This window comes from Acromyrmex echinatior, chromosome 14 (assembly GCF_024713525.1).
Source record: "Acromyrmex echinatior isolate Ae372 chromosome 14, ASM2471352v2, whole genome shotgun sequence".
Lineage (NCBI taxonomy): Eukaryota > Metazoa > Arthropoda > Insecta > Hymenoptera > Formicidae > Acromyrmex > Acromyrmex echinatior.
The window spans coordinates 8,909,907-8,924,040 of NC_141865.1; the positions used below are offsets into that span (position 1 = coordinate 8,909,907).

Consider the following 14,134-nt stretch of genomic DNA (forward strand, 5'->3'; position numbering starts at 1 on the left):
TTATCTTCTCTACTGATATTGAGATTATATGTTTAATAACCGATATAAATATCTAATCTCATTTGCTTATGGAGGAAACAGTTAGTTGAAATAAATACCTATACAGTCTTGTCATTTATAAGTGTTGTAGAGAAAATCAATGCTCAAAAGTAAATCGAAAATTAAAAATGAAGACAGAAATTGAAAGTAGAAGAGATGAAAGACGGAAATAAAATAAAAAGTAATCGAAAAGACAACTTCCATCATTTCAACGTTAATGAAGTAAAATTGAAGATTTAAACGTATCGCTTTATACAGCTTTTCTAGCGAAAGTCACTTTCTCGACCTGCACCGAGAAATATTCCGTACGCGACAGCTTCTTCGTTGAATCAGCACTCTAGGTACGAACCGTCCGAAAGCATCTTGAAGATGCTGTCTCCCTATCGGCCATTTTGAAAGCTTCGTCTCGTCTCTTCCCTTCCTTCTTTTCAGTGCCATCTTTCGGCTCTCTCTCTCTCTCTCTCTCTCTCTCTCCCTCCCTCCCTCTCTCTCTCTCTCTCTCTCTCTCTCTCTCTCATTCTCTCTCTTTCTGTTTCTCTCCGCTGTTCACGTTGACTCGCAGCCGAGGCTACCTCCCCATCGAGCTGGCTGGCCTCGTTACCACTCTAGACGCATAAATTGGGAAAGGTGCGAGCAAAAGAAACCCACCCCCTACAGCGATGCAGCGCCGACGCCTCTTCTCCGACATTCATTAGATACCTTGTACCAGCGCTGCGGCCGCGGTGTACGCCCTGCCGAGATACGCCCAAGCCCTCTCGTTTATGAAGTAATTTGCTTCCCTGAAAGAGCAAAGTTCTGCAGGTAGTAATAAGCTTACAGTCGCGTCGTTGCTGTGCAACGAAAATCGACGACGAATCGGCCACCCCTCTCCGACGATGCATGAGAGTCGCGGAAAACCGCTGAGACAAAGGCAAACGTAAAGGGTTACTGTGCGCTTTTTCGGGAATATAAGTCGCAACTTCGGGCTAGGTTATATCAAGTAAGTGAAAGTCAACTGAGGGCCTGGGATGTCAACATTTGCTGATCTACAAAGTGATACAATCTAGAACTAACTAAAATTAAATAGCTATTATCTTGTAATGATAATAAAATTAAATGAATATTTTATTACAAAAGGAATCCGTCATTTTTATTAGTGCATAATGTTATTATTATATAATTGGTGCATTTTTTTTTAGTGCAAAAGAAATGTACACATATTAATTTGTAGAAATAAATATTAGATTTTGTAATAATTGTAGAAGAATAAAAGTATATGTTCTTTTAAAGTATATTTTTTATATTTCTGGTTTCTTTCTACAAGTAACTAAAAAAAAAGTCAATTTTTTAGTTATGTCTCGTAACAAATGAGCGATTTTTTTGAAATGTAACTTCAAAGATCATTTTTTAGATAAATTTCTCTGATACCCACTCATATTGAGATCTTATACATCACTAAATTAGATGTTCATAGCCAGCCAAAATATTTATGTTTTTTATAATATTTATTTTCACAAATATTTCTATAAATATATTCTTTTTGCATTGTCTATTAATATACAAGTGACAGTTTTCTTCTACAAAGTAGTATTTAATTTACTTTGTTCTGTCCACTCTTTCATTACATAGTAACAGCTATTTAATTTCAGCAACTTTCTGATTGTCTCTCTGTACGAGAAGTTGCGAATGCATTTAATTTGCCTCGGAACTTCACTACTTGATTTGACAACGTTAAACGGAATCTATGTGGGTATACAACAACGGCGAAAATACAAATCATTTGTATGCATTAATTACGAGTTGGTGTATCTTACTTGCGAATTACTGCAGGTACACCGTTGATCGCGTTATTGTGAAACAGAAGATTTGCCTCGAAGCAAACAGATCGGTTCCTTCTACCGCTTTCACGTGAGGCATTGAAATCGAATCACGGAAACACGTATTGCCGAAGGGGAAAAAGGGACATTGCTTCTTTTATTGTGGACAATTAAACAGACACCGATTGTAAATTGGCGTCGGGCCACTTCCGTGTGACTTTATCAGATCAGTTCCTGATTTCCCTTCGGGAATAGCAAACTGCGCTGGAAATGGACGGACAGACTGGACAGCTTCGAAGGGGGGTCCCACGTAATACGTTCATGCAGTTAACACACGTGAATACCTTGCAACTTGTACAACCCGTATAGAGGGAGGAGGAGGAGAGGGGTGGAGAGGTCTGAAACGCCAGCTCGTCAATACAACGGCTGTCTCGAAACGTAATATTGATCACGTTAACGTCGTTTTACGGTTGTCGCGCATTCATGCCATCGGTACATTTCGCTTTGCGCGATTCCAGCTTATTAAGCATGGCGCGAGCGAAAAAAAGGGTGTAATTTACATTGATCGTCGTTCCATCAATCATCGTGCGCGTTATAATGGAATTACGAAATTGTTTAAACGCAGTATCTATGAAATCAATATTTATTCGATAGAAACTGTCGTCCCAATTAACGACTTTACTTTGTAACTACAGATGTATAAAACATTAGAACGTAGTATTTGCTATCGGAAACTGAAGAGGCCTTCGCAAAATGCAACTTTATTAAAAATACCAAGTTTTCTGAATTACGACTCGGCTTGATCACTCAGTTATATCGTGAAATATTGAAACGAAAAAAAATGGAACTACAAAATTGATAGAATTGATTTTTCGAGCGTGATTGCTACGATGACTAATGGCGCATCGAATTTGTAAATACGTTTCGTACTTATTAGATTGTCTCGATTGTAATTCGATTTTTTCCTCCGAATGATGTACAACATAGTGCAATTAATCCTTTTAGATCGCGCATCTACTGAAGCAGAGGTACACTTTAATTTAATATGATCTGATTATCCACTGATTACCCATCAAACACGATACGCATGTAACATGTACGTTATGCGATTTGTCGGAATGGAACCAACAAATAACAATACGAAAGCATAGCTGCACTATGCACATCGTGAATCTGTGCGAACATGATGCATGCATTACTTTCGTCGTATATCTACAATGTTCGTTTTCGTCCTGTGCAGCGAGTAGCAAATCGGTTGGTGTTAGCGCGAATGGAACAGATAATTTAATATAATTCTAGCCAGTGTGTTTAATAATGAAACGTTAATTATAGAGTAAATGGAATATTAATTACCGTGCAAATTGCACGACAATCTGATAATGTAAAACTACTAATCAGTATAAAAGACATATTGTCTTAATTCGCAATTATGTATAGCTACTGATATAATAAATTTCAAAAAGTAAACAAAATCTGCTTTATTATATTATGATTTTTAATATCACGAGAGACAAGGAATAAAATATTAGAATGAAATTAATAATGAACTAAATTATCTCTGAAAGGCTATTATTTAGTAATAAATAATACAGTGATTAGCAACCTCTATGTTATTACATTGTTAAAAGTGATAATTATTTCAAAAGATTATTTAAAATTTTTTAAGATAGGAATTAACATTCCTAATTAATCTCATACCCATGCTCTCAGACCATTATGATTGCGAAAGGAAAGATATTCCTCGACCTGCACGAGGAATACCGTATAAGCTTCATTCATATTTCAGCCAATCATACGGCAAGAACTCAAGAGCTCGTGGGAGTTATATTAGGCTAGAATATTTCAACTCTCGCGGACTGAAGCTCTCATCGATTTCCCCCTTCGTGAATACTTTATCTAATCATACGATCGCTTTAATGGAACGGCGATTTACAGCGGAACGCGCTTAAACATTTCAAAATAAAGAGACTTTCTTCATTACTCATATTAAAGTAGCATATATTAATATAACGTTTTTTTATCTGATCTCACGTCTTTGTCGCGCATACGTGTCTACGAGGAACAAAGCCGGTGAATCGATACTCCTAGATAACGTGCATGCGAATTATTCTACGTCGATTTCACGCGCGGAAATAGACACTTTACATGCGGCAGCATGTATCGGACACGATAAACGCGCTAACGAGACGTCAAACCGTTAATCTTGAGCTTAATATTAGCAACATGTGTTGCTAATATTAAGTTCATAGTTCATTCAAACGGAAAGAGATTGATTTTCTCATCGTCTTTAATTAAAAATTAATTAACCAACAATTTTAATTGATAAAAGGGGCAAATTAAATATGTGTCAAAAATTTTTACAATTAGAATTAATTACATATTTCGTAAAATTTAACCCTTCGTTTGCAATTTGAGTGTTTTTTGTCCCTATCCAAGTTTTTTTTATTTTCCTAGACCTTCAAAAAATAAAAAAAATGAAAAAATTTAGAGTTACTCTTCAACATCTCTATTACATTACCAAATAGTTTTTTAACTCAAATATAAAAACGTTTGTTTAATAAAAATTGAATTTGAGCAAAAATAAGGGTGAAATTTGTGAGTGAAATTTTGTTTACGTCAAAAAAGATCCATATTGTAGATGAAAGGTTAAAACTAGCGGGTACCAGCATGTCGAAAAGATCTTTTCATCTAAGGATTATATAAAACCAGATGTATATAATAAAATATAAATATAATAAAAATAAATACAATAAAATTATCACGACAAACGGACGTATCGTATTTAATATGAATTTTTACCTCAGTACTCCAAGAGCTCAAAGCATCGTAAAAAAAAACTCCCTATTACTCTATTATACTCTCTGGAGGCACTCCGTGTATGCGCAACGTGGCCGCTAATCGTATTGTACAATTTCACGCCCTCGGCATGGCGTGCCCGTACAATAGCGCTGGTCCCCGATAGGGCATTATTACGAATCTCACGATCGTACCGCCGTGTGCGATCCGCTCATTACGTTTCATTTGTTCGGTGCCATGAGCGCCATTTACGCATGGCAGGCATCATTAACCCTTTTAGCGCCGGATGAGTGAGCATCGATCGAATGTGCCATACGTTATGGATATGTACAGAGATGACCTTAGTGAGCACGAGGTTCAATTTCAACCCTTTTTCGGCGAGATTTTTGAAACCCAAAAACAACTGCTTGCAATTTCGTAACAAGTTAACATTATGCCAAAAATCTTGGAGGCTGTATATTCACTGCATGTTTTTAGGGTTGCATTGTCAAATCGATAGAGTTCGAAACTAATCACCACCAAGATTCGATTTCAATTCTGATTCTTGATTTCTCTCTCTCTCTCTCTCTCTCTCTCTCTCTCTCTCTCTCTCGTTTATTTATAACAATAAGATGTGACAATCAACGTATTTATTCTTTTCAGCGGAAATCGAGCTTGTACCATAATTACTCCAGTTTTTCTACCCTTGAAAAGTCGATCGTGAGGCACGTCCATGCATATTGATGTACTCGGAATATACGAATATACGCTTGGGCACGTTCTCGAGAGGGAAATAAGCGACGAAGCGCGTCTCGTTTCGCGTATCTCAGAACCGGCTTCTGCGTCGCGACGCTACGCCTGTAAGGCGAGGCAAGGCGACGCGACGCCGTGCGCCGTTTCAATGCCGATCCATATACCCGTCAGGTTCACGCAGACAATCTCGGATCTGGCGCGTTTTTCTTTTCTGAATACGCGAGCGATTTACCCTTATATCCTCGACGCCGTGCGATTTAAGAGCTGCCGATACTACGGACGCGTGAAAACGATAACCAGATGCGAGGGAAATTTCACAGGAAGCGAATCATAAATCCCCGATATCGTTCAATTGAGAATCAATATGCATATGTATTATTTGCCGATTGAAGTTACCTTCTTGTTAAGAGTGACGATGAAATGGTGTCGTTTCACGTTCATAACTTTTCTAAGCGTCTCTTAATTCAATGTAGGCGCCTTTCTTGTTCCAATGAACTGTAAAACCGTATCGTAACTCTATTCTTATCCTCCCTCTGTGCAGCTTATAAAAAAAAATAAAACCGATAAAAAACCTATTTTGTGTGTTTAACTATATATTTTTCTTTCAATCAAAAAGAGATAGAATATATATTTCTTCATGCAAAATACTCTTAAAATTTAATGATTTGGTAACCTTAATATTTTTAGAGTAATAATATACGAAAATTGATAAAAGGGACATTCTGTAGTCTTTTTATATATCTACAAGAATTTTTCATATCCATAAAAATCTATTTTATTATCAAAATAAAAGTTATATTCTCTCTGTTAAATAAATCCGACATCTATCTTTACTAAAAAGCTGTTACTTCAGATAGAGACACTGCAACTGTCGGAAACTTTCCTTCCGGACTAAAATCAATAAATACTAAAAAGTATATATTTTTATTATATTAATAATATATTTTTTTTTAATACTATTTAAATAATATGTCAAATTATAAACCTTTTTATCGCAATAATTTAATAGAAATTGATTATCCGAATCAATCCTCATGTGAGTTCAACTACCCTTCACTAGATGGCGATACCTTTTTGTCGATGCAGAATCAGCTATATTTAAAATTAATAACAATACGAAATATATAAAATGTTATATAAAAAATTGAATAGAGAAGAATTATTAGATTGTAAACTATATCAAACAGAAAAGATGTCATTGAATTATTGCATTGGAAGCTGTTATCGAAAAATTAGATATGAATAATCTATAAATATAAATAAAATGTCTATATGAGTCTCTGCGGTTTTGAGTTAAATAATATATTTGTAAGGCAAAGAGATATAATTTATAAACATAATTACTGCAATTAATTTCATTGATAAGTACATTCTAATTATTTGCAAATTATATCTTATCACATTATAAACATTTATTATTTATTATAAATATACATTATTATAAATATTTTTATTATTGATTTATATACAAACACATAGAAGCTCATATAGCCATTTACTTATATTTCATTTCTATTCTAGAGCCACAAAACTACTTTTATTTTAATAATCAACAATTTGCTAAGTTTTGTTGTAATATAATATCATCTTTTAAATTAAAAAAAGGAAGAACAAACTTTGTTCATAAGTTATCGACGAAATGGACTACACAAGATTCAACACTTCACATGTTAATGATTTATTAACTTAGTTTCACATACAATAGTATTATGCGTGAACGATCAAACATTGTATAAACAAAATTTACAAAATAAAGTATAAGTCTTTACAGCTAAAAGCTACTAGTAGTAGTGGATCACATAGCTTTATACTTTTCCTCGGGTCCGGCAAATATTGCTTCTCCCGAGACTATCCATTTTTTTTAATTTTATGTTCTCTATCTCTCATGTATATATATGTATTTATATTTATATATATATTTATATATTTATATATATTCATATTTATATATTTATATTTATATATAAATATTATGCCAAGTGTTAAATAGGGTAGCCTTTAGCTAATTCGTCCTAGCGTGGAATTTGGGTGCGTGGCATGGGGAGGGAAAATCGGGGGGAGGGGGAGTTTCATTGTATATTATATATTACACTCATTTAATTTAACGATCTCTCTCCCCCTTTCTCTCTCACTCTCTCTTTCTCTCTCATAAGCGATTCATTCATTCATATATATCTCTCTCTTTCTCTCTCTCTCTCTCTCTCTCTCTCTCTCTCTCTCCGTAAATATAAAATTATCATCTCTTATTGTGTAATACCACTGATAATTGATATAATACGTATATAGCTATGTTATTTGCAATAATATTTATATTATACATCGAAAGTGCATTCGGTCGTGTTTCTCGTAAATTTATAATGCGATCACGATAAGTCATTTGTTCCTACTAACAAAAACTGCAGTCCCGTCTCATTTCCTTCTTTTTGGTGCCGCTTGCAATTACATTCGTTCGCTAAAAAGGATTTCATTTCTTCGTTTTCATCACGATTCTTTCGCGCATGTACATCCTTTCATCATATACATTTTTCGCGCGTACATACTCACACTGTACATTCCATTACAAGGGACAAAAAGTGGCCCGCACGCTCGCGTTTCTTCGTTATATTTCTCTCAAAACACAACAAGCGAACGAAACCGCTCCGTAAATACTCTACTTTTGATAAATAATAATAGAGTAATAAATATCTGCCGAAAATCTCGTGAATCTCACTCACGCTCCAATAACTATCGGTATATATAATTTTCCAAAAGATTCGTCGCACGCGCCTAATAGTTTAATAGTCCTCCGTCCGATTAAACCGTCAACCATACTCCTTATACTACATCGTAATACGTCAATATTCTAACAAAATTATCTCGTCCAGTCGACGCGACGCATACGGGTTTTCCAATGATGTAGGCCTTTCGTTAAACTTACGGTGTCAAGCTGACTGAGCCATCGAGGAAGAAGTTCGCCCTTCTAAAAAATTCTATTACCTTCGATTGAAGTAAATTTTCTTCGCGACACGAAAGAATTAAATAATAAAAATAAGACAGCATATTGAAAGACAGGACACAGTTGTATGCGTAGAACATATATCATGATTTAAGAACTATTTCTCCCATTTTTTTTTTTTTACTTTCATGTTGTATAAAAACGTGTGGCGTGTATTAAACGTACTCTACTTACGTCATATAACGACCCGTAAAGAATGTTCTTATAAAATAGCCCTATAAGTATTTCTTCTCACTTTTCATTACGACGTGTCAAATAATTAGAAGCCACAATTTTCGCTGTTGGAGATGCATTATTACACACACACACACACACACACACACACACACACACACACACACACACACACGCCTGACATCGTTCGCTCGACGGCTCGTATACCTAATTGATACCGTCCGTCAACATTCGCGTTTTAAACAATCGTACCCGTCGACTATCGCACGGCGTGATTATTAATAAGGCGTGTATATATATATCTATATATATATATATATGTATATATATATATATTATATATATATATGTATATCTATTTACAATATTATGGAAAATATACAAAGGACATCGGCACTACAGTATATATTCTCGATTCTTTTTAAGACGTTTGATTCTTGCGTATATGTCACTGAGGTAAGTTTTTCACTGGTTTTTAAACTACGGTCACTCTCGCATTGCATGTCCGAGAGAGCGAGGAGAAAGTGCTCTCAGCAAACTGGTTCACATCCCAGAGGAGAAAGAACTAGCGAAGACCTACGCGCCGAATTGTGAGGACCGTTTCTACAAAAGTCAATATCCTACACAACGCTACTAAACTTTCGATACATTGTACCGCCTTACTTTCGCAAGTGTGCACTTGTTGGAAGAAATGATTGTAGAAAACTTTTTCACGTAACAATAGTCGAAACATTATCTCATGCGAAAAATAGAAATACGTGTTGCTGAGAAGTGAAAAATTGTATGTTGCAAGCAATAACTAAATTACACGAATTACAGAACAATCAATTTATACAATACGAGAAAAATTGAGAAATTCTAAACGTCTTGTAATTGTTAAATTTTGTAAAAACAGCCCTCGGCTATTCAATTATGAATTATTCGAAACGAAAATCGAATTAAATTAGAAATATCTTAACTTTAAACGGTCCCGTTGTGTATGTGAATGTGTTTGTAATTGTGTGTACGTGTGTATTCTGTACAATGATGCTAGCAATTTGCTATATTCTCCCTATTATCTCTTTCTTTCCTTTTTGCACAGTATACTTCACCGAAAACATGCAGATTTCGAAAAATTGTCATTCGCGGCCGGTGATATGTCTTTCGCCATTTATCAAATGAAACGTTGCATTGCAACGCACTTGGTCATGATAAAATATTACGAACCGTGTCACGGGAAGCGATTCTCCTCTGTCGAAGAATTTTTTTTTTTTTGTGAAACTTAGCAAGTAGTATGTGATATCGCGAACTTTTGATTTACTTTGATATAATTGTCCTTAAGTAGAGACGCGCACTGGGAGGAAAACCGCTCGTATCTACGAGCTTTACATTGTCTACGATATTTGTGATGATGAAAGTGGCCCAAGTCACGATCACGTGGAAAAATTTAACTAATTAATGTTTCTCGTTTTATGTTTCTCGTCGCATAAAACGTATCTTAAATCACAGAAAAGATATAGCAAAGGTAAATACTCTATATTTAAGCTTCATAAATATGTTGAAAAATATTTTCTCATAATCTTCTCCCGAAGTTCTTATATATGCGTCACAAAGTAAAAGATATGACTCAGGCAACTTCCTGCTTCACGAAAAGACAGAAAACGTACAGTTTAGATAAGATTTCGCTTGCAGAAAAACCTGTCTTCATGAATGGTCTGTGGTTTCCCGCAGATATATATGACGTGACATCAAGCAGTTATCTTTTGATATATGTAAGAGTAGCTCCCCGTTTTAATCTCAGAAGCAAATATTCGCTTACAGACTCGTCGTATACGCGATTCTGCGAACGATAATTTATTCGTATGTAAACTAGTTGCTTTATGTTGGCCTTCCTTACATTTGAATTACATTCGTTATTATGACGGTATTATCATCATAGTTGACATATTTACAGCCGTAATATAATATTAAAAAATCTGTACGCGGACCCGTATAGTTAAGTATTACGCAACCGGTGCATTTATAGCGAAATTTTTCAACACCGATCATACACGATAATTAATGCGTTCCTCAAAGAAATCCAGATCGTTAGTCGCAGAAAATGTAAAATCAAGAATCGCACGATCTTTTTTGATACTTGCATCTTTTTTATTGTCTATCATAATATTTCCGAACACGCCGAAGTTATGTCTCGATGATGTAAATGCAAATTCGAGATCTTTTAACATATCTTTGAATTCGCTGTTCGTCGTAGAAAACGATTGTTTTTAATTTTTGAAATTATGAATAAATTCTGCGCATATATATGCGCTTTAATCTCGTTTCCATTACAAATATAAATTAACTTTAATTTTAATTCAATTCATTCTTTATTTTAATTCTTAAAAGTAGAAAAAGATAAAGAGTAAGTTGAACCGAGATTAAAGTTAATCTACATTTGTGGGAACAGATTTTACAGAAATATAGTTGCCAAATTAATGCGGCATCACGCAATTGTGAATACAATTACACAATATTTCTTAGAGACGAAACATAACCGAATATTTATTTCAGAGCCACTTTTTCCCAAGAAATTCTAAATCGATAGCATATTTTAACTCTTATTACAAAATTTTATTTGACTTACATTTACTTGATTAAAATTATATGACTTTTCAAAACAATCTAGGAATTTCGAAATTTGTTGTACGTTCTGAAAAAATCTAAGTTAATTTAAAACGTCATTAAAGAACAATCATCTTATGTTAGTCGTTAAAAACACCGGATGCCAAACTTTGCAGCGATCGCTTCATCACCGTAAACTAAATCATGAATTATTCAGTCGCAGCGTGTTTCAGGTTAACGTTGTTCGAGGAACATTGTTTAAGAAAAAAATGATCGCGCAGATCAAAAGCGTCCTGTGGACGCGTATAAGTTTAAAATGGTTCAACGAGCCTGTAGCACAACATCGTCACAGTAAAACAATAATCCACTGTGTATAGCTTTCTAAAAAAATGCATTATTCTCTATGGATAGTGTAATGAAGGTTCGTTCGCAAAAATATCTTTTTAAAACTATACACGTTTGCCTATACGATCGCCCGAATACGTGGGCGAGTACATATTTTCAGGAAATATCCATGCCTCCCAATCGCACGTGTAAATTGTAAAAACCGCGCGCAATAACCGGGAAATCGTTCAATATGCATTATCATAAAAAGTTTGCGTTCAAAACGCCATTCTTTGTATTATTTCAATAAAGGAATCGATAGACGAGCGTTCGTCGAATAAAATAATCATGTGACAAATTATTCGTCTGTGTATTGATAAGTGTGATCTTCTTCCCTACCAATTCAAAAACGTCTGTGAGAAACTATTGCTTTTCTATTTACTGTTTGTGGTTACATACATGTGTGTTATAAATCTAAGAATGCATGCTGTAGGCCTATTTTTGATGAATCGGCCGTAGTATTTCCTGTATGTCACTATTGATTATTCGAATTTGCAATTTTACATGCCTGACCGTTTTTTTTTTTTTCTATTAAAAACGGATGTTATTTGTTACAAACGGAATACGCTAAAGATGTTGCAACAGATGCTACGGCTTAGGCTTTGTATTGATAAATTTACAAGAAAGGATACTTGCGCTTGTCACTATCGCAATATAGTTCTATGTTTAATGCCACGTTTTTCTGTCGCTTCTGCATCCAAGTAATCGAAAATTCTTTTCTCGATTTAATAAAATCATCAGACGAGCCTTTTGATTATGATCAGAGACAGAATGTCCCAAAGCGTATTGATTAAGCTATAAGAAACAATTTTAACATGTAGGAGTAAAATTGTATATTTTGGTCTAAGATAAAAATCCTCGTAATGATTTTAGAATTCCGATTGCTCGGATGCAGCAGATCACAGCAATCACCGAGATTTAATACGCGTTGTTTTAAGATAATTCCTAAAGCGACGCTTTTATCGTTCGTATCATATTAACATAGCATCGTAGCATCATGTATTTCTGCACCAATAGATTCAATTTCATCTCTCGTGTTAGATTCGTTACATATAATAGAATTCACATCACAGCTGCACTAAATTGTACCCGCATTGCAACGCGGGCACTATGTAGGGTCACGATTGTGATTTATAGTTGTTGACTGAAGCAAAACAGAGAAATGTATCGATAAATTTATAGGACGTGTAATTTTCGTGTAGATTTGTTATTTAATTATTAATAATTTATTAAACTGAAAAAGCTGACTAATTACATTGCTGCGCGAAGATTATCGATACTTCGCGATTTATAACAGACGAGAGTTGTTGATTGCGGATATTTATCAAACAACCGTAATCGACACGGATCACCGACATTGTTTCTGTTCGGTTTTGGCATGGTCCACAGTGGCCACGGCTCTCTTCGATGATCTCTTGGCCTCCGATTTTCCGACGCCGACACTCTTCGAGCTGGTCGCCGGTAGTGATGTCACCTTGGGCGACTTTTTGGTATCTTTCTGGTCGTTGGAGGCTTCCGTCATCTTGTCCAGTTCCGCCATCGCCTCTTGTATCGCGTTTTCCAATTGCATATTCAATTTACGACTTCTAGAAAAATAGGGGAGGAACGAGAAAATCGTACAGTTAGTATAGATGATTACCAGCGACCGCGCGTGCGATTCGATCCCGATTAGAACAAGAAAAATTAGGATCTAAAAGCTGAACAAATCGCGATTAAATAGCTTCTGTCAAGCATAATTAAATCACTTATCAGACAATAAATAGCTAAACATTAATTATAATATATTTCTTGGCAAAAAGAAACCACGTAAATATTAATTACATATAGAAAAATATATATATTTTTTTTAAGAAAATTTTTATGGATTAAATATTGTTAACACTTATATTTACGCGAATATATCGTTATAAAATCATAGCTACACATTTAAGGATGTATCAAGTATAATTTATGCAAAAAATGGACTAAAATTAGAAATTTATACTTTCTAATTTCTGTATAAAAATAAATGTTGTATACATATAAAATAGTTTTATAGGTCAAATATTTATAACAATACAGTTTTATGATTTAAATGAAAATTTTCTCATTTTTATCTTAATTTTTTAAAGATATACTTTTTGAAATAATTATTCAAGTTCTATAATTACCGCCAAATTTTTTTGTATTACTTTCAAATATATTATAGAAAAATCTATTCTTTCATATTTTTTTTGTTTTATTATTAGACAATACATGTAATACATCCTTAATACGAAGAGGAAGGGGAATGAGAACAAAGATGACTGAGATTGGAATAAAACCACTTAATATAATAATATCCAGTACATAAAAGTATCAATATTCTTTGGCAAGTTAATAGAAAGAATATTGGACTGCTATGCAATAAACTATGCAGGATAGATTTAATTGGCTGTTGGCTTGTTAATAAATGCTATACGATCACAATCATAAATAAGAATTTCTTATTAAAAGAAAGAGATTTATTAGAAATGAATACATTATTAAGAGATTCTGTGAAGCATGATTTGTCTCTTATTTCCACCATATAATATGACACAAAAAATGGATGTTTTGTATTAAATTCACGGAGATCTACCTCGTATAGCACTTACCATTCTTTACTTTTTCTTTA

At 34.3% G+C, this 14,134-nt stretch overlaps 1 protein-coding gene across 6 annotated transcripts in view; it reads right to left on the reverse strand.

The window, feature by feature from the left end:
- LOC105148835 (uncharacterized) overlaps positions 1-14,134 on the reverse strand; it is a 231,977-nt gene that overhangs the window by 10,467 nt on the left and 207,376 nt on the right. For 3 of the 6 annotated variants that reach the window (XM_087413067.1, XM_087413066.1, XM_087413065.1), the window contains one exon: positions 7,018-13,085. The exons of 1 other annotated variant lie outside the window; for it this stretch is intronic. In XM_087413067.1, the coding sequence (XP_087269193.1) occupies positions 12,848-13,085 (238 nt within the window). In that variant the 3' untranslated portion in view covers positions 7,018-12,847. Of the gene's footprint in view, positions 1-7,017; positions 13,086-14,134 lie in introns of those variants that run through there. 2 more of the 6 variants (XR_015547299.1, XM_087413069.1) reach the window with 1 other exon arrangement.